This window comes from Ursus arctos, unplaced genomic scaffold, assembly GCF_023065955.2.
Source record: "Ursus arctos isolate Adak ecotype North America unplaced genomic scaffold, UrsArc2.0 scaffold_17, whole genome shotgun sequence".
NCBI lineage: Eukaryota > Metazoa > Chordata > Mammalia > Carnivora > Ursidae > Ursus > Ursus arctos.
Genome location: NW_026622841.1, coordinates 54,543,974 through 54,565,812, shown reverse-complemented (window position 1 = coordinate 54,565,812; position 21,839 = coordinate 54,543,974). Strand labels below are relative to the sequence as shown.

At 43.0% G+C, this 21,839-nt stretch overlaps 1 protein-coding gene across 6 annotated transcripts in view; it reads right to left on the bottom strand.

Moving 5' to 3' along the window:
• PTPRM (protein tyrosine phosphatase receptor type M) overlaps positions 1–21,515 on the bottom strand; it is a 742,830-nt gene extending 721,315 nt beyond the window's left edge. The window contains exon 1 of one of the 6 annotated variants that reach the window (XM_044382848.3): positions 20,923–21,515. In XM_044382848.3, the coding sequence (XP_044238783.1) occupies positions 20,923–20,995 (73 nt within the window). In that variant the 5' untranslated portion in view covers positions 20,996–21,515. Of the gene's footprint in view, positions 1–20,144; positions 20,708–20,922 lie in introns of those variants that run through there. The other 5 variants (XM_026496000.4, XM_048218445.2, XM_026496001.4 and 2 more) reach the window with 5 other exon arrangements.
• Between the last annotated feature and the right edge of the window lie 324 nt (positions 21,516–21,839).

The window sequence follows — 21,839 nt, the reverse complement described above, 5'->3', positions numbered from 1 at the left end:
ATCTATGGAACATAAGAACTAGGAAGATCGGTAGGGGAAGAAAGGGATAAAGAAAGGGGGGTAATCAGAAGGGGGAATGAAGCATGAGAGACTATGGACTCTGAGAAACAAACTGAGGGCTTCAGAGGGGAGGGGATGGGGGAATGGGATAGACTGGTGATGGGTAGTAAGGAGGGCACATATTGCATGGTGCACTGGGTGTTATACGCAACTAATGAATCATCGAGGTTTACATCGGAAACCAGGGATGTATTGTATGGTGACTAACATAATATAATAAAAAAACATTAAAAAAAAAAAAGGCTGAGCACAGAGGATTTTCTTGGGCATTGAAAATACTCCATATGACACTATAATGGTGGATAGACGTCATCATACATTTGTCCAAACCCACAGAATGTACAACACTAAGAGAGTACTCTAATGTACACTCTGGACTTCAAGTGAGAACGATGTGTCAGGACAGGTTCATCGATTGTAACAAATGTTCCAAATGGTGGGGGATGTTGATAATGAGGGAGACTATGCCTGTGTAGGGGCAGGGGCATGTGGGAAATCTCTGGTACCTTCTTCTTAATAATTCTGCTGTGAACTTAAAACTGCTCTAAAAAAATTAACTTTTTTTTTTTTAATTAGGTCTCCATCTGGAAAGAAAAAGACTACAGACCCTGAGCCATAGGGGCCTGCCCCATCAGTTCCATGGCTGGAGTAGAAGTCCCAACAGAGTCACAAAGCAGGAGATCTCTGCAGCCACAAGAAAATTAAGGGATGCACATCGCCTACAGGGGAAAGGACACCGATTTCCATCCTAGCTTCAGATAGCTCTGCCTTTCCTGTCTGCCCTTTCTCAACAGACCTCACACCTTACAAAGGAGGGTGCACCTCTCGAGTGTAAAAGCATCCACGGCATCAAAGACACAATGTGAGCTATTGCTCTCAAGGAAGCGTTCTTTAATGATTTATCAAACGCCAGACACTCACTGTGGGGTTTCGTGTCTTTCCCTGTCATATCCATATTTCATTTAAGGGTAAAACAATGTACTAGAGATAGAATATTTTAGCCCTTGTGGAATGTTATAAAATCAGATATATTACACAAGTTAACCACCACACACCTTCCTTCCCTTGACTGTAAAGAACTCATTTCACAGCTGAGAAACTGGTGAAATTATAAAAAGAGTAACATCGGCAAATATTAAATGCAAAAACACTACCTTTAAATGTACCTAAATGTAATAATTCTTTTTATACTCACACTCAACAACAGGACATTAGCTGGAAATAAAAGAACCTTCAAACAACCGAAAGTATGTATGTTCCTGACACTGATTCTTTGAAACAGAATTGCAATGCTTTCCAAAATTTTCAAATTATACAGGAAAAATTCACAAAGAAAAATACATGAGATTTAGTTTAGATTCAGTGTGCATTTTACAGTAATATAATTAAAATCCACTTTATCAGACATTCATTTATGAAGTAATCGGTCAATGAAAGTCAATTCAATGCTCATCTTGTAAAATATTTACTATTTTCTATCTCATGTTAACAAAAACGTGCTATGTCAATTCTCTGCTGAGCCAGTTTATTTTGAGTAGCATATACTGCTCTTGTTAAAGACATGGGAAAAGTTGGGTTCTGCTATCTTTAGAAACTAATATACTTATTTCTGAAAGTATGCCCATGATTCTTTTTTAATTATTCCCAGAAGTCAAACACCACAGTTCAACACATACATTCACATATTTACCAGAAAAACAGCATGCTTTTTCATTATAATCCTCACTTTATAATACCTCAGAATTTTAGGTGCCCATTATATTACATTCCTATAAATTAATGAGAAACAGAATAAATTTGCCATCATTTAAGGAACTTAATATAAAATATAATTAATTCCATTACATCTGCATCATTTTAAACTTGACTAACCTGCTTTTAATAATCTGCCATATCATTTCTTTTCACTTTTTAAAATTTGTCGTCAAAATGCAAATTAATACTTATTTGAAATTAACAACTAAGTTAGACCTTTTCTCCTAGAAAGTAAAGCTGATGTGACTGACAGCTTTGAGGAGGACTGCTATGCTAACCAAACCATACCTTAGATATTTTTCATTCAGTGATTAGCCTGAATCTTCATCTCTGAGGTTTAAGAAAAATGTATATAGATATGTATATGTATGTATATATGTATATGTGTATATATGTATACGCAAGGTATATAAATGTATACAGATGTATATTTAAAACATACATTGGCTAAAGTATATTAAAGTTAATATTTTTGTTTTCACAATAATTTCTGGATATCTCTGTATTTCTCGGTTAAACAAGGTGCCTTTAAGTTAAAAATAACAGGTGTCATTAACAGGCATTGATGAATCTTGGTTTACACAGTCTGCTTGGACTACTCCCCAGCAAACAAGAAGGTGCGTGACTGGACAGCAAAGTCTTTACAAACTAGTTGGTTTCCAATTTTTGGCTTTGAGCATTTTCAAGAATGAAACTTATCAAACTGGTCATTACGAATAATTTCTAAGGCTAGAACTCAGTACAAATCTTGGCATGTAACTTGAAAAGAATTCAAAGTGGCACTGGTATGACAAAAATTCTCTGGTCCTGTCTACCTAATTATATGAACAAATTTCTCAACACTGATTTATAAAAACAAAATGTGGAAACAGAATTTGGGTTTAACACTACTGAGCAGTAAGTAATGTCATAAGGTCTATCCACAGATGCGTGAACTAATTTTTCTAAAGCCCAGCTGATATCTGAAATACTACTCCAATAAATTTTAACCATGATTCAATTGTATACAAATAATTTGAGTGATGATCCAACTAGATAAAATTTAGCACTTAGTGCTTTACGGTCCCATAAAATTAAAGATAGAATTAAAATCTCAATTTATACACATTTTTGCTGCAGAGAAGTTTGATAAGTAATCACTAAAAGACTGTCAAGCTTAAACATGTTGTAATGGGATAAGATTCTATGAGGAAATAAAATGTAAATAGCGGTTTAAGAAGAAAAATTAAGCATATAAAATTTCTCTCAATTAAATACAAGCTTGTTCATGTATTTTTAAATGGACAATGGAAAGACTCGAATCTTTTTTGGTATTTAGATGTTGTTTCTGAAGGATGCCTTTAAAAGACTGTTGCAAGTTTTATCTTAAAATGTCAGTATTTACTGTACAGCATAAATTCCCTCCTTCTCAACTGTATAAATTTACGACACAAAATTTCAGAAGTGACCTTACCAGTGTTCAAGGAAGTGACCAATTTTTTAAAATTCTTTGACTGGATACACAAGCATAAGTCAGGAGGCTAGAAGACTATCTATCAATGGCCGACAGATCTGGGAACTTACCAGCACTGGCCCCTGGCTCAGAAAAACCATTTCTCTAGAGCAAGATCTCAAGAAGCAGTACCTATCCCTTATTTTGTTCCTGACTCTTAACAGTTTGTTGGTTATGTTAAAATAGAGTCTCCAGAATGAGTAAACCCATCCGTTGACTCTGGTGTGGGTCATTCTCCAAAACAAAAAAGACCAGCCTAAGTGTCCCAAGACTTGGCGCTCTCCTCTGTTCATGCACCCTGTTATTCAGGGCCCAATGCCCTGTACATCTACGGCGTCCACCCGCCTACCCTGGGTCTTGAAACAGAAGCATGTCAAGCTCAGGGTGGGTGTAGAGTGCTTCTAACTGTGTCTGATATAAAGACCTGGCAGGCATGGTGGCTCACCTGCTGATCAAGGAAAAACCTTAGCTTCCCCCTTGCGACATGTCTGAGCTTGGTCACTTTGCTTAGCCTCTGAGCTTATTTCCTGGCTTAGAAAATGGTTAGGGTAACTTAGGTGGTTATCAGTATTAAATCAGGTAATATATATTTTAAAAATGACAGAAAATAATGCCTAGACATTTTAAGTATTCAATAAGCCTTACCTGCCCTTTTGTTCTATTATAATACTTCCACCCGTAAGTGCTGCTGTGCTGATTAGAAGTAAAGTAGATAAAGCAGCAACCAGTGCCTGACACAGACATGGTAGTGGTTACACGTCCACTTACCATTTCTATTTCTATCAATATTCACTATGCTAGCCACCTATCTTCTACCCTTCAGGATGCCAAGGACCTGTCTCTGATAATTCAACTACAGTAAGAGTGGTGATGGTCCAGTGGGACGGATACCTCTTTACTTCACCACTGTCTTTTAAAACCCACCTACTACATGAGATGAAGATGGAGGTTGGGAACGAAGGAATGGAGAAAAAGAGAAAGCCTAGGACCATGCTATCAGGCATGGGAATAAAAGAGAAGCCAAATTTTTGATTCCTGAACCTTCCCTTATACCTCACACTTTTCCAACTTCTGGCCAAATGCCCATCCTATACAAACTCATCCTTAAATACAGCAGCAATTAAGACCTACTGCATGGAGACAGAAGGGAAAAATGCCAAGTCACCAACAACATGATCTTCTAATTAAAAGAGAGAGGAAAAAAAAAACACACACACACAAGTTTGTTCTCCTTTCCAATTTCCCAGGCTTCTTCCCTTCTACATCTACTCTAAGTAGATGACCATTACCTCAAAAACTCATTTGCAGATGATAACTAGACCCCTTATAATCATTTCATGATGTATATAAATGTCATATCACTACACACTGTACACCTGAAACTAATGAAATAGTGTATGTCAATTATACTTCAATTTAAAAAGAGAACTCACTTGCTTAGAAGATGTCCCATGTTAAGAGGGAAAAAAAACCTCAAAACACTTTTTTTCAAGGTCTCTCCTCTCCCTTCCCTCTGACAGTACCCGGGCCTCATGGACAGCGCCTTATTTAACCACAGGCAAGCTGCAACCCCACACCTCTGAGCCGACCACTGGGGCGCCCTCCCTCGAAATTCTTCCTTCCTGCACACTGGGCTGCAGGCTCCCTCGCCAGGCCCGCCTTCAGCTTATGTGTGCGCCCCTCGAGTTGTTCTGTAAGCTGCTGTGAGCCAACCGTCTTCTTGAACACAGTACCCAGCACATGCTCACCCCCAGGGCCTCAGCACCGAGTTCACCCACGAGTCCTCTGCCGCAGGAGCCACAGCCCTTCACTATGGCAGGAGGACTTCTCCTGCCTCACCTCACCCTCAGTCCTAGGTAACGATTTATATATTATTTATGCTTTGGAAAAGAATATGCCCTGCAAACACCTCTTGACTATTCCTCCCGTTTTTGAGGATTTCTCACCTCTGTGCTCAATTTTAATCTATAGAACTGACGCATGAAAGAATAACCTTGGGTCCAGCACGGGAGAAACAATATGCATTCAGAAAGCATCCCAAGAGAAAAAAAAAAAAAAAAAGCCAACTTGATAGCAATTTCCTATGTATAAAGAGACAGAGAACAATCACCGGGTGCGGGTAGCGTTTTCATTTTTACTAAAAGCAGGCTGAGCAGGAGGAGGAACACAGGTCAGCTCCGCAGAACTTCCCAACTCCAGATGAAGCTCTGAGAAGCCAAGCCAACCGAGGCTGTGCCTTGGCAAAGGCAGCTTACCGTGGCGGGGACTGCACCGTAGTTATTTTAATATCCATTGTATTCTTCTGTGACTTCAGTCACAAAGAGGAGACCCGGCCCAAATCACAGGCCATAGGAGAGCAGAGGCAAACATCAGAACCCCAACGTCCATTCCCGGAATCTCCCTCATCCTTAACAATGAACGAACCACCTCATTTTACCTCCAGCTGCTCAGAAATCTTTCCAAAATAAGAATAAAATAAAATAAAGTAAATATGCATCTGTTGACAATGATCAAAATCTCTTATATGATTTTGGCAAAAAATCTAAATCCCTAATTTTTTTAAATCACTGTGAAAGATGTTAATATTCTCTTAATATTTACTTATTTTACTTTATTTTGGTGTAATTGTCCCTAATGATGTTGTAAAAAAAAAAAAAAGGTGATTTAAGCAAAGCACATAATCAAAGTAAACTATTATATACCAAATAGTTCTTTCCCATGGTGACTACAGTAAGACCCAACTCACTAGATTGTTTTAAATCCTTCAAATCTGGATCTACTTGCTTCCTTTGTCTTTGTCCAACCTCAAAATGCAATTTGTTCTGCAGAAGGTAATTAACATCAATCTCCAAGTGCCAGCCCACCTCCACCTGAAGGGAAAGGTCTAAAAATAAATTGCCACTGACCTCAGTGGCACTTTGCCCCTGAGACCACTAACACACACAGGTAAGAGATTTACAAAGGATTTTACACTTCTCCCCACAATCAGATATCCAGATGTTAAACACAAGAAATTATAAAAATATAATTCAGAGGATCTGAAACCCCAGAGAAGACAACATTCTGCCCTCCTCTGCTGGTGAAAAGATACAGATAATGTCTCTAATCAATTAGTTTCATTCAAGTTACTTAGAAGGTAAGTACTTTTCCTTCTAATTTACTATTTCAGAGAGCTGTAAAACAGCAACTGCGAACTAAGCCAACTTTACAATCGTTTTTACCATCAAAATGAGAAATTGTACCAAATCAATTAAGTATACTTGGAAATGATGACATGTGCTTTGGGCCCAACAGGTGGGGACAGGAGCACAGGCTTTGGCTTAAGAGGCACTGGAGGAATGGAGCACTTTGGGGTCCATTAAGTGCTCTACCTACTGTCTGTGCAACACTTAAAATGTGTTGGGGCCTCAGTTCCATAAACCATAAAATGACAGTGCTACCATTTTCACCTTATAGGACTGCTTTGGTAGTAAATACCATGTAAAGGGCCCACACGTAGTTAGCGTGTGATGTTCATATTTCCTTTGCCCTTGCCCTTGGGAAGCCAGAGGAAATGACAGCAAGTTTATGAGTTGGATTACAAATGGAAGAAAACCTGGGGCGGGGCGAGGGGACGGGGGGGGGGGGGGGGGGGGGGGGGGGGGGGGAACCACACCCTCTGGGGTTTGCAGACAGAAAGGAAACACATAGGCAATGACTCAAGGTTATTCTGTGGTCATAGGGCTCTAAGAACAATGACAGCAGCTCTTACAGACCAGGCACTATGTTTTCCATGGGATGACCGAGGAGGCAGACATCATTCCCTCTTTACAGAAAAAGAAACCAGCTCCGAGAGGCAATGTGACTTTCACGACTGATGGGATGAGAGCTCAGGCTTAATCCGGCTATAATCACCTTCAGAATACACCCAGAGGCACAACAGTTTGTAAAAGTTACCTTTTATACAGTCCATTATCGTATTTGATCTCTGAGGCAAACCTATGAATCAGAATGCCATTGAATGACCCTAATTACAGATAAGGAACTGAGATCACTGAGGTTAAATAGCTTCCCTTTCACATGACAGGGTCAGGGTGGACCCTTGAATACAGAACTTTCCATCTTAAATTCCCGTTTCTCATGCTGCCAGTGATTTCCCAACTACGTCCTGCAAAGCAGAGGTATCTCAGAGCACTGGCACTGGGGCCTGGCAGACCCTATGTGGGCCCTAATTCTCCACCTCTCCTTGTATCTACACTATTTACAGTGTGGTCTTACTGCCCCACGAACCAAGGGGTGAGGTCTACTTCCCTACCCTTGTTCTAGGCTGGCTTTGTGAACTGGCTTTGACCTAAAGAACAAGGCGAAAGTGATGAGGTGCCCTTCCCAAGCATAAGCCTTAGCAGCCTCTGCTGTCTTTGGAAACTGCCTACTGGAGAAGAAAGGAGTACACAGAAGAGAGAGCAGCTCCCAGCCAAGGCTCTCCTATAGCAGTCTACAACCAACTAACCCCAAACTATCGAGACAGCCCAGCCAAGATCAGCTAAGTAAAGACATACACATAAAGTATGCCAACCCCAGCCTAGATCAGCAGACACCCCCCCAATAAAATATGAAAAATAGAAAATAGTTGTTTTAAGCCACCAAGTCTCAGGGAGCTTTGTTATACAGCAAAAGCTAACCATTATACCTTTTTTTTTTTTTTTGAATTTGGAGAGTCCTTCAATTTAATCTTCCCACATAAAATTTTGTTTAACCCAAATATTTTTTTATGCTTTTTCACCTGTGTAAAATTTTACTTAATGAAAATATTCTGATGCTTTAAAAAATAAGTTGGAGAAGTACTATAGTAGGCCATAATAACCTCCTTATCATCTTCCTACTCCTGTATTCTTCACTTTCAGTGAGCTTTGAATATGCTCTGTGGTGTCACTAGGAAGTAAAAGAAACGCACACACACCCAAGTTGCATTTGAAACACTGACTCAGATGTTAAGATGTGGAACTCATTTATTTTCTGTCACCACCACTCTCTTCAACTGGTCACAGAACCTGTGCTTCCATGGACAAAACTCCCATTTCCTCACTCTTGTTCCATGTGCTCCCTGTAGGCTGGCCACATGCCTGGTCCGGCGGCTGGGTCAAGTAGAGCAGGAGGTTAAGGCGGAAGCAGGAGATATGAGCTGAGTCAGAGAGCCCACTAGCAGAAGTGTTGTGTACCTCTGGGGGATCTCTCTTCCCACTGGGCTTGGAGCTGGAGGCTTCAGCCTACAACCCCTTAGAAATCTCACACAAAAAGGAAAGATGTTTAGAGAAGAATACTCTGAACCCCGATGGCTGGGTTGAGTCAGTCCCTGGGACGAGCTGTGCCTACCCACTACCTTCTCTGTTACAAGAGCTAACAAATGCCCTGTTTGATGAAGGCCAGCTTTGACTGAGGTTTTCTGTTCAAACAAGTTCTCACTATGATAGAACACACATTTGAATCCGGCTTTCTAACAGCCAACATAAAGAGGAAAACTTGATGGGTTACAACAATTCGCTATGTACACAAGAAGAAACTAAGTCCATAGGAAAATCACACCTTTTCCTGGAACTAAGACCCAGAAGGGAATCTCCCCAGCCAGCCATTATAAAGATTCTATATCACGTACTGAAACATCACTCAACATCCTTCTAACAGACACAACACTCCGTTTGAAATGCTTTTGCGTAGAGCACACCTCAATACAGATGGATGGCATCAAATCAGAGCATAAATCAGGAAAAGGCAATTCTGCACCTGTGTGTATGGGGAGGGAAGCTATACGTACATGTCCCCACGCTCAGATGACCTGGCTTTGCTAGAAATGGGAGTCAGCTTCACCTCCCAAAGCCTTCATCAATTCTCACATCCAAGCTTTTATTAGCTACTGTGCAGCAATGGTTTTGAAAGTATCATATCCTCTCAGCATGGTACCTCACACATAATTAGTGCTCAATGCATGGCTATCACTTATTACTATCAATTCCAACCCCCTGAAATAAGGCCTATCTCTGTTGCCACAATTTAAGTAGAAAATCACAGCCTTCAGCCAACTTGCCACATAGCCTTTGGTGGCACCTACGAATGGCAAATACATTCTCAAGTATGGAGGAAAAAGTGAGCTTCGTTTGTGCAGAGGCAGCCTATGGCAAATGTGGGAAACATCTAAAATCACTCAGACATCCCTTCAACTTCTTTTTAAGAAGCAACTTCATGCTCTATCCGGCGATCTCTCAGATTGGACCCAATGTTCTAGACATTTTTCCTATCCTCATCTATCAAAAATAACCCATTGATCCAGGTCTCACTCTCTTAACACCATGCTATATGACAAATTAATATGAACTAAGATGACAATCCTCATACTCTTCAAGCAATTGGAGAGACCTTATAGATCCTTGAATCGAATGTCTTCATTTTTACGAGTAAGAAATCTGACATCTAAGGATATGTCAACTTATCAAGGTGACAGCTAGCTGAGGATGTCATATTAAGATGACTTAATGAGCCACCTCTCCCAGACATGACATTTCAACAAGCACCTCTCTTCCTTGGTCAAAATGATGAGCTGGTGGAAATTTCGAGTGCCTTAACAGACTGGTATGCCCATTTTGAGGTTTGTGAGTCTTTTAGGAACTACTACAATCAAAATGCCAAGCTTTTGGCCCCCTTATGGGGCCCCTAAGACCAATTATTCTACAGTGTCCCTGTTTCAATAAACAGGAGATAAAGGAATAAGTACTGGAAAATATTATTCCCAATGCCACCTTGTCTCATCCTCTTCTATGAATGAGTCATCTGAAAATGCAGCTCAAAGCTGCAAATTTGAAGATCTAAAGTCATCGTGTTCTGATTACCCTGAAATGTCTTTATTCTCTTATTATATCCAAAAAAATTCCAGACTGATAGCACATTTATTAGAGGTCACCAAGTTAAAAGATAGGTACAAAACAGCCAAGTTTCTATAAAATGCCTTGTTTCGTAATTCACTTTCTCTTCTGACACCAGAAAGCCTCTGCTTCATAAAAGAAAATGCTCTTTGGTCAGTTAATAATTTGGTCTAAAAATCCACGTGACGATCTTTGGATGCTTTCTTAATACTAATCAGAGATATGATAAGTTCTCCAAAGGGCATGGCTCTGAGCCACAGTGACTTTCTTACGGACAGTCTTTCAACTTGTACAGGCATCAAGACAATCTGGATGTTTCCCGACCAGTTTCTGTGGCCCCTTCCAGAGATTCTGACTCAGTGGGTCTGTGGGGCCAGGAATATGAGGCCTGGAGCCTCACGTGACTTTAACGCACGTGCGTACCACCACCTTCCAGGCTACTGAGTAGCGCTGGCTTTGCATGGTGCCAATTCTGAGGGGATCATTTTGCTATTTTCAGCTTTTTTTTTCCCTCTTAAAACATAGTATTGGCCATGTACTTATAACATCTGTAGGTGTACAACCACATCGACATAACTGTCACTTCTACAGCCTCCAGGCACCACAACTATCAACGCCTTGGACTCGGAAAGGGAATCTATTAGCTTGAACCATATGAAACTGTCAATATTCGACTCTTTCTGACTTACGAGAACAGTGGGTTCACATGGTTAAACCTACAGTGGACACGGATGGGGCAGAACTGGCCAGTCCCCTCTCTTCCTCACGACTGAACAGACACAGCCCTGTCACCTCAAGAGGCCTCCTAACGTCACGGCACTGGTTAGACTTTTCAATAATCTTGCAAGGTACTTTTCCATAAAAGAAAACCAAGGCTCAGAAAAATTAACATACCCAAGATGACAAGGCTATTCAGAAGCCTTGTTGCAAAATCAGGAACACCTGATCTGCCCCGGCGGCCTCTGCCCTTCTTTCCAAACCCCGGGGAAGCCAGAGTTGACGTCAGAACCTTAACATCCTCCAGCTGTCCAAGTCCCTCTGTGACTGTACAAACCCCCCAAACCTTCCAAGGGTCAGCAACACAGGACTCTCAAGAAGCTTGCACAGTGGCTCCTGGCCCCCAACCAGGAGCACTGGGAAAAAAGGGAGGGGCTCCCAAAAAAGCCACACAAATGGGATGAACATGTTAACTGACAAGAGAAACAGGACAAGAACCCCCATCACATACACAAAGCACATAATGCCCGTGGATAACCGTGGAGATTCCACACCCTATTCAGTGGTCTAGAGTTTAAGAATCAAAGAAGTAGAGAACACAGTTTATGAGACTGTTGTCAAACTGACCTCTTTTTATGAAGTTTCGTATACTCTACTGACTGCAAAGGAACTAGAGCGTGCTGGCTCTAATGAAGATGAGCCAGACATTCGTGTGAGAGTGAGCTCTGTGCAGGTATCAGTAATCTCACTCTGAATCAGAAATAAACCCAGCAAAGAGAATATCTATTACTCCCTGTTATGGAACCTTCTTACCAATGATGCCATAGTTCTTTTAATTTACCAGTGACTAAAATCAAATCCCCCTAGAGTCGTGATAAACCTACCACATGATAAATTCCATTTTTAGCAAAATTCTGCTTTATAACATAACCGATTAATACATTTTTATTATACACGATAAAATCACAGGCTTACTTTCATATGTTTAAGTAACAAAAGGTAATGCTTTTTCCTGTAAATTTAGCAACTAAATATCTACATGCCTTTAAATTGCTAAGGGTACCAAGAACAAAACCTACAGCCTGGGTCTATTATTAACATTATTCCAAATGCTTTAAGAAGTCAAACTTGATAGAAAAAAAAAAGCAGTAAGCATAAGTACTTTGATATTTTTCCTCCCTAAGGGAACTTCACTTCTGCACTCATTCAACAAATATATTATTAAGTAATTAATACACACTATAGATTGCCCAGTGATTTGATTTTCATTTCATATATCATCTATATATATCTACATATAGATATATAGAGTTTTTTGTTTTTGTTTTGTTTTTTTTAGAAAGAGAGGGAGGAGAGGGAGAGAATCTTTTTTTTTCCCTCCTTTATGGAACCATTTATTTCAATGTCAAAACACTTCCAATTATTTTGTTATTATTATTTAAATTCAAGTTAGTTAATATATTAGTTTCAGGGGTAGAATTTCATCAGTTGCATATAACATCCAGTGCTCATTTCATCAAGTGCCCTCCTTAATGCTCATCACCCAGTCATCCCATACTCCCCCCACCTCTCCTCCAGCAACCCTCAGTTTATTCCCTATAGTTAAGTCTCTTATGGTTTGCCTCTTTCTCCGTTTTTGTCTTATTTTTAGCTCCCCTTCCCCTATGTTCGTCAAGTTTTGTTTCTTAAATTCCAAATATGAGTGAGATCATATGGTACTTGTCTTTCTCTGACTTATTTCACTTAGCACAATACCCTCTAGTCCCATCCACATCATGACAAATGGCAAGATTTCATTCTTTTTGATGGCTGAGTAATATTCCGTTATATATATGATGGAATACATACACACACACACATATATATACACATACACACATATATATACACATACATACACACACACACATATATATATACACATACACACATTTAGCCATTCATCCGTCAATGGACATCTGGGCTCTTTCCATTTTTTGGCTATCGTAAACATTGGGGTGCATGTGCCCCTTTGAATCACTATGTTTGTATCCTCTGAATAAATACCTAGTAGTGCAATTGTTGGGTCATAGGGTAGCTCTATTTTTAACTTTGTGAGGAAACTCCATACTGTTTTCCAGAGTGGCTGCACCAGCTTGCCTTCCCACCAACAGTGTAAGACAGTTCCCCTTTCTCTGCATTAAGTAGGCTCCACACCCAGCATGGAGCCCAGTGTGGGGCTCGATCTCACAACTCTGAGATCATGACCTGAGCCAAAATCAAGAGTTGGGAGCTTAACCAACTGAGCCACCCAGGCACCCCATCGAGTATTTATTATAAAAGTAATGCTTTAGGCCACGTTATACTTTTGTATCCAGAGTATACAATGAGTTCATTTCAAGCATGTGGTTGGGACATGATTTAAAGTATTTCAAAATACTCCAACTGAGAAGAGAGATCAAACAGGATCCATCAAACACAGACCTTCAACAAGGTGTGGTCCAATTCCCCACCTCCTGCTGTCAGAAGCCTACCTGTGAACCTGCCGTGGATTCTACAGCTGGAAGCTTGGGAGAGGAAATGGGGCCTCTGACTTCCACAGTAATGCAAACTAAAACACATTCTTCTCCTTGTATGCAATAAATCTGCTTTCTGCATATTGAATAGGAACGAGATCAAAATGAATATTCACCCATCTGAAAACAAACCGATGCTCTATAAGCTTTTATGCTTTGCAGCCCATAAAAAGTAAATGCTTTGCTTCTGCTTAGGCTGTTGTATTCTGAAATAAATCAATCTGTTAAACGGTGGCCTTTTCCTCCAAGGGAGATTCCAAAAACACATCTGTTTTGACAAGTGCCTGACAAGTCTGCTCTTGTGCATCCTCCCCCTCACGTGCTGCAGGCTCTGCTCTCTGGCCTTCCAGGTCACAGCCCTCCCCCTCAACCCCAGATATGAGGTGAGTGACACTGCCTTCCATCAGGTCCTCCTCCCGCCCCTTGCTCCCAACAGTTGGGTTTCAGATAAAAAGTTTTTAACGACCCATTCGTCCTCCCTGTTTTAAGCAGGAAAATTCACGGCATCGGATTTCCAAGGCTAACTGTAATGACTTCCTGAACAATATACCTAAATTGACAATGCCACAGAAGTAATCTCTTGCAGATGTAAGCACTGTGCTCGAGCCGCTTCCTACCAATGTTACACACCTGCCCATGGCTCTTCATCCCACTGGCTTTTCTGGCCTCTTGCCAAAAAGCCTGACTGAGAAGGGCCCGAAGGTTAACATGAACTCGTACGTCGTTGGCAAATACATACTACTTCTTCTAGCTCCACGGCTACATATAGAATAGCAGCAAAGATACAGCAAAAAAGAAGAAGGAAAACGAGAAAGATGATCACAGGCAAGTTTAAAGCAGTCTTTGGCTCAGTGCTGAACTACAACCAACTAAAAATGATGACTATGGGATCTACAACTTCCACCAAGGAGTTTAATTTTACAGAGAAGAATCAGACGCGTGGACAAGCAGATGAAGGTGCCCTGAATGGCATGCCTTCCTTCGAATGTAAGTAACTGAGCGCCGGAAGCCTTCGGTGGGTAAGGCTGGGCCTGGTCTGGCTCAGGCAGGTGCGTTTAAGGATGCAGCTACACCTAGTGATAGCTACGATGGCAGCAGGAGAGGCACGAAGCAGGCCAGCCTGCCTGTGCAACACACTCTGTGACTTGATTCTCTAAAAGGCTGGTGACAGTGTTTCCAAGATAAATCTGTTCAATAACCGCACAATCGCTTTTATTTACCTGGCGTGTTAAATGACAGCGATGGCGATGACTGTCTTTTGTGGGTAACAGAAATACAACACTCCATTTTAGGATATGCACTAGCAGGACGCTAAAGAGATGTATAATGAAAACCTTTTATTTTCCACCGGGAAGTTGAGTTCTCGTCCAAAGGCAGAGTTTCATATTTCCACGTTAAAATTCCAAATTTCTTGTACATTAATTTCCACTTTTCTTCTAACAAAGTCCTTGTTTCTATGTCAGTGGATTTTGAACTTTTAATAAATGGACAAAGCATCGTAACTGTATCTTTCTTATCTTTGCCCACTATCACCCCAAGGCTCCCCTATAAAGGGGCTTTACAAATAGTAAGTACTCAATAAATATTTACTTGAACTAAAAGCATTATTTTGTAGGCACATTGGGCCATGCACTTATTACAATAAAACAAGAATCTTCTATACAAAATATCCACCCAGAGAAATTTCCAAAGGCTAATCATTACTGCAAAATTTAATTAAAACTTTATGTTGTGGTAAGTAAAATTATAGAAAACTTTTTCTATTTAAGTTTTACAACTGGCTGGATCCAATATCTTCCCCAGATAAGACTATTATTTGAAATGTCACACTGGCGGTTTCACCTAACAGGCTGAGAGTCGCAGCACAGTCACATCAGCCTGTTCTTAATTTTGGCTGTGTTCATCAGGAGGCTAATAAGTGCATGAATGTGAAGTCTATTTTTACCCCGGTTCTCTTTCAACTCTTATCAAGAGAGGCTGATCACGCAGGATGAGGATCCCAGTTCTTTCGGAAAAACAGTTCTTGCGAGCATCAGAATGCCCTCAAGGGCTTGATTCAGCACAGACAGGAACCCATTCCCCCTCACCCCTCCTCCAGTTTCAGATTCAGTAGTAGGTCTGGGAGGGGGGCCCAAGTGATGCTCATGCCGCTGGTCCAAGGACACCGCTTTCAGAACTACTTAAAACTGTGGCCACAAATCAGGATTCCCTGGGGATGCTGTCAGACCCTCCATGAACCTTCCACTCCAAAATCACCACAGCTCCGCCCCAGAAATCACAGCGGGAAGGGCCACTCCAGGGGATCCGTGGGCACACTAAACTTTAGGAAGCACAGGTGTGAACACAGCTTGCCAACAACAGGAGCTCCATACCCCCAGCACCCTCCCCAGGGCCACCTAACGCCACTAAGGTGCAAGATGTCAGCATGACCTACGTGTACACATGTCACTCTTTTGATTATCTCCCCTTTCCTTTCCATAGGTTCCATCCTTAAGAGCAGAGAGAGTAAAAGGGCAGCAACCCTCCTCTGCTAGGACCTCCAGAATTCACACCACTGATGCCCGAGTGCGTAACACTCTTCCTCTCCTCTCACACACTTCCATTCCATGGTGGGGGTACTACAGACTCCCAAGCTTGGTGACTAAAGCTTTCCTGCTCCCCACCCAACACCAGCCCTGCTTATTTTTCTCTGTTGAGTTTTTCAGAGCTACAGAGTAAGCTCAGGCTTCCTGATGACTAAACTGGCAACCACAGCAGTATTTTCGCAGTATTTTAGGAACCAGAGAAGCTGCATCCTCTTAGGATGGGAGGTTTATAGGTTTTGCATCTTTTTAAATGTTTCACTAGTGACTTTGAAACACATTAGTCATTAAGCCTTTTCTCACTTACAAAATAAACTTGTTAATGTGTTATAGTCATAAAGATAACAGAGATAAGAAACTTAAGAAAGTTTGTGGAACAGTTGGGTTTTCAAAAAGAAGAATCTCAGAATGAAACTAAAGAGCATGGTGTGGTAGACACCACCCTTAAGAAAAATGTTACACTGCCAAAATAAATACGTAACTACTTATTAACATGCCTGACCCCTAGCTGAAAACTACCTCTTACGACATTTAATTGATACCTGCTCATTCTAGAAAACTTAATAAATCCTGAAACAAAAACTGAAAGGAAGCAACACTCAATGCAAAACACAGTTCCTCTACCAAATAGACACATAAAACCTATCAGTTCCTAGAATGTACTATAATTGTTACAGAACTATCATGGAAAAATCCAAATAAAGCCATCCACTTCTATGTAACTGACACAGAAATACTTAAATTCTAAAACCAACTTTTGCCAAAACCAAAGGTTATGCTTCTTTATACACGGTTTATTTACTGTGAAGGCATAAATCAGATCACCTGTTTATTAAGGAAAGTTCTTTAAGAATTATTCAAGTTATATACACAGTTACCCATATATCACGATATGTAAGTAACTTCACTTCCAAAAAACTGCGTAATAACCCTCTGGAAACTTGAGTAACTAAAACCTGTAATTTTTCCAGATCAGAACAATTTATTACACTCAAGCAATAAATACTTCCCTACATACACATAACACTAAAAATGTTATAGTAATTTCTTGGCATATTTCTTTCATGCTCACTGATTCAAATTTGAAGTATTTTCATCATATGAATTATCAATCTAGTTAAAGTACCATAAAAATGTAAAATGTCATGATCATAGTTATCTGAAAAAGACAAATAAATCACACTGCTAAATAAATCTATTCCCACTTTTCGTAAAGGGTACTTTAATATTTTGTATTTTAAAGCAATTTAGACTTAACAGATAAGTTGCAAAAAATATATAGATTTCAAGCTTTACGCACCTTCCCCTAACATTTACATCTGACATAACCCTCGTAGAATTTCCAAAATTAAGAAATTAAACACTGGTACAGTACTATTAACTAAACTATAGACTTTATTCCAATGTTGCCTGTTTTCCCACAAATATCCTTAGAATTATTTTTTAAATAATTTTTTTCCACAAGAGTCCCAGATTCACAAGGTTATGTTAAGGTTTAATTTATTCCAAATACTGTGGAAGAAACAAAGGGCCAAACCTCTTTGTATTTCTATCTCTGCAAACCAAAGTTTGCTTAAGAGAAATTAACACATAAGATCTACCATAATGTAAAACTAAACACTTTGTTGTATAATATATATTTCAACTCGGCTTTTAAGAAATTGGGTCAAAGAGAAACAACTTGCCAGCTATTTGGCTTCTCATCATGGAAAAGAGAATTTCAAACAAAAGTAAAATGATTTAACTTCTTTGAGTCTGACTCAATTTTTTTTACAAAAGTTATTTTTAATGACCATTAAAAGCCTAAAAGGTAGAAACTGAGCCTCCAATAAGAATATTGGCATTAGAAATTCCCAGAATATTAACAAATTAGAAATTGTAAAGATGGAAAACAATTTTTAAAATGAAATGTTTATAGCAAATAAAGTCCACGTGAACCACAAACTGAATTCTTTTTTTTTCTTTCAATAAGTTTAGCATTCTATCTCTGATCTCTGGAATCCAAACTCCTTATAGTCCATCTCCAGAAATGATTAATTAATAACCATATAAATTCCAAACCCTTCCCAAAGAGGACAGGAGATTAGAGCACTGCAGAAGGGGAAGAGCAAAGTCCCTTGTGTCTAAATCTCAGTCGCACCAAAAAACCGCCACTGATCACAGGATGTAAATCTCATGATTTAGGCCATTGGGTGGCCTAAGAAGAACCCCTTGTGAAAAATGTTCATTTCACAGTCAGGGAAATGCCAGCCAAGTCGGAACTTCCTCCGATCATCCCTCTCCCTCCCTTCTGTGTCAGTTTAATTCAGGTACAATGTGAATGTTTGCAAAGGATCAGCATTCACATTAGCATTTTATTCAACAAACCGTGCTTGCCTGTTAGATCTAAGACTTCCTGCTAAGTGGTTTATGGAGAACCAAGAAGGAAAAAAATATTGACTTTGCCTTCAAGGAGCTTACAATCTATCTCCTCTATCCGTAAATTGATTATCAATCACACCAGGTGTGTCAGGTGAAAAGCAGCCAATTATTACAATTTCCAGAAGAATCCTAAAAAGAAATAAGTATCAGTGTCATTCATCACTTTCCCAACATACACAAAGAAATTGACTTTTCCAAAGCATTAGGAGCCCCACACCTATACTATCTAAAATGTAAAGTGGAGAGAAAGAACATAATGCATGGCAACATATCTAATCGCACACACAAAACTGGCCAGCTTCAAATAGTTACAATTTCAACATTTCAACACAATCTCTTGGATACCGCGCTTCATTTCCCCTTTGCCCACTAACATACTGGGATAACTCAGAAAGCACACCCCAGTTAATGGTATAATAACAAACAAATAGGATGATATATTTCCTCTGAAAGCAAAAACTATGGCTAAATTTTAGTAAAAGTCTCTGGGTTTGACAGTTTAAATCAGCCTTCACAAGGACACAGGTCCGTCCTACCTAATGCTGAAATCCTTTTTAATGATAAAGGACAGATGCTTTAAATATACTTCATAAATATTTGTTTCCATCCCCCTGCACACAACTTAAAAATCCATCCAAACCCTACTTGTCAGGCTTAACTTTAAACAAATCCCAGGCAGGGAGTTATGAATCTTAATAAAGAGAAAACCATCACTAAGGTCCTCATATTTGGCTTCTAACACTAATGAGTTACAAGGCTCTAAAACTGGTGAGTTGACTCCATAATTTGCTAATAAGAAAGAATGAAGGGCAAAATCTGCATCAATTTTATATCAGACAGCAGTGTGTCGTTTTAAGTCCTCTGGAGCACGTGCAATTACCAGATAGTTAAGGAAATATTAAACTTAGGGAAAAGATATTTCTTTATTGAAGTTGACAGTTCGCATTTCACAGTACAGAGCAAACTGCCAATCACAATCTCATTTTCATCCTTGCAGCCAACTGTGGTCAAGGGTCCTGCAGCTCAGCAACACGCAGAACACAGGCATCTATGCCTATGGGTACCAAGGACTCCAAGAAAGTAAGAAATTAAGTTCCCGAAGACCAGACAGCCAAACGTCTCCAATGTTTAGAATATTCATTTTACCGTCAGTGAAAAACCCCTTCACCAAAAAAAAAAAAAAAATTTCTAAAGGTCCAACTTACTCATTCCTCCCTAATAAACACAGAAACCTATTTTGCAACTCAAGTTTATGGCCAAATAGTGGGGGTTTTATTACATTAAAAACAAGAAGCCCAGGTCCACCATTATACGTGGACCTTAATGAAACTCATATAGAAGAGAAAGTGTGCAAATGTGCACGCGTCTACCGTGAATCCATGCGTGTGCTCCAAGGACTGATGGCAATCTAGAGGTAACCCCTGTAACACCTAGCGCCATTGGGCCCCACGCCTGACCCCCACCCCTGGGGTCTACAGGTCCTCTCCGCCAGGGGCTCCTGCAGGCTCGGCACGCCCCCGCGCGCGCCGCTAGTCGCGCGTACACAAACACACACACACACACACACACTTGTACGCACAGACCCTCTCCTTCCCACCGGGACACACACACACACACACACACACACACACACACACACACTTGTACGCACAGTCCCTCTCCTTCCCACCTGGGACCCCGGGCAGCGGGGCTGGGTTAACAACTTGCCACTGGCTGCGGCGCTCCGCAGGGGACCGAAGGCGGGTAGGTGGGGCCTGGAGAGCGCAAGGCCGCGTTGGCCCGGGGCCTGGGAGCCTGGACGCTCCCTCCGGGGCTGCCGGGTCCTCCCGCTGGGACCGACGAGGAACGCCCGCCTAGGCTCTCCCGGGCTGCCGCGCGACCTTCTCAATAAGCCGGCGTCACCGCCCGCCAGGGGCTGGGGGCGGCGGGATGAAGGACAGGGCGCCGGGCGAACGGCACCACCGGAGCTGCTGCCGGGTCTGGACGATCGCCGCGGGCGCAGCCGGGCACCAGCAACCCGGCCGGGCAGCTGCTCCGGGTCGTAGGGATCGCGCAGCGCCCACGCCCGGCGGCCCAGGGCTGCGGCGCCGAACTTCAAGCAAAGTTTTGTGCTGTTCCTCTAGGAGCCGGCCGGGGACTCGGAGTGGCGGCGGTCCACCCCAAGCACGAGCCCAGGCCGCGGAGAGGCGGAGGCGAGACGAGGGTCCCGGTTCCAGGCCGGTGCTCGGGGCTCGCCCGCTCCGGCCGCCCGCGTTGCCGGTGCCCGCCCTCCCCGCCGGCCCCTCGCCCAGCGCGGGCTAACGGACAGCAGCGGTGCCGGGCCCGCCGCGCCCCCGCCCCGGACCCGCTGCCCGCCTCGAGCTCTCCAGGCCGGGGAGCTGCCGGCGTCCCGGGCCCCCGCTCCGGCCCTCGCGTCCCCGGCGGCGGCACAAATGGTCCCCACCTACCTGAAAACGTCTCCCCTGCCACAGTTAGCAAAAGTCCGGCCAAAGTCGCCAGGCATGTCCCAAGTCTCCTCATGTTGCCGAGTGCGCGCCGGGCCGCTCCCAGGCGGCGCTGGGTGGGCGCGCGAGGGCGGAGGGCGGACGGGAGCTTGGGTTTCCAGGCAGCCAGAAGAGAAAGGTAAACAGCCAAAAACAGAACCGGAGCCCCAAAGTGCCAACAGTTGCAGAAGTCCGAACTCCGGCAGCTCCAGGGGCCAAGGGAGAGGATCCTGGGTCCTCCTCCCCTGCCGCCTGCCCCACTCGGCGTCTGGCGCGGCTGCGAGAAGGAGCGGAGGGCGCGCCCGCGGAGCCAAAATCCGCCCTCCGTTCCGGCGCCTGCACCCGCCGCCGCTCTCCTTCCCCTGCTCGGGACCCGAGCCGCCGGCGCCGGCCGTGGCCGTGGCGGTGGGCGCGCGCGTCCTGCCCGCCGCCTCTCCGCCGCCAGCCGCGAGCCCAGCCCCGGGGGCGGCGGTGCGCCGATGGCCGAGCCCGCGCCGGCTCTGCGCGGGGCTCTTGCTCCCCGACTGACTGGCGGTGCCCCGCAGGCCGGCTGAAGGGAGCGCCCACGTCACGGCCGCCCGGCGCCTCCGCGGCCCGCTAGAGGGCGTGAGCGCCCAGCCCCGCCGGCCCGCGCCCCGGCGCTCTGCGACCGCGGCGCCTCGGGGAGGGAGCTCGACTGGGGGCGGCCGCCGCCACCGCCAGCGCCGCCGCCGCCGCCTGTGCGGCGTCACCCGCGCGGAGTGGAGCGGCGACACCGTTTCCACCCTCTCCCTCTCCCTCCTTTCCCCAGCCGCCGCTTCTGCTTCGTGCCTGGCTTCCGGGAGGGTGACCGTGTGAGAGCTGCGCCTCAGCCAGAAGTTTGTCCCGGGTCACGAGCCGCT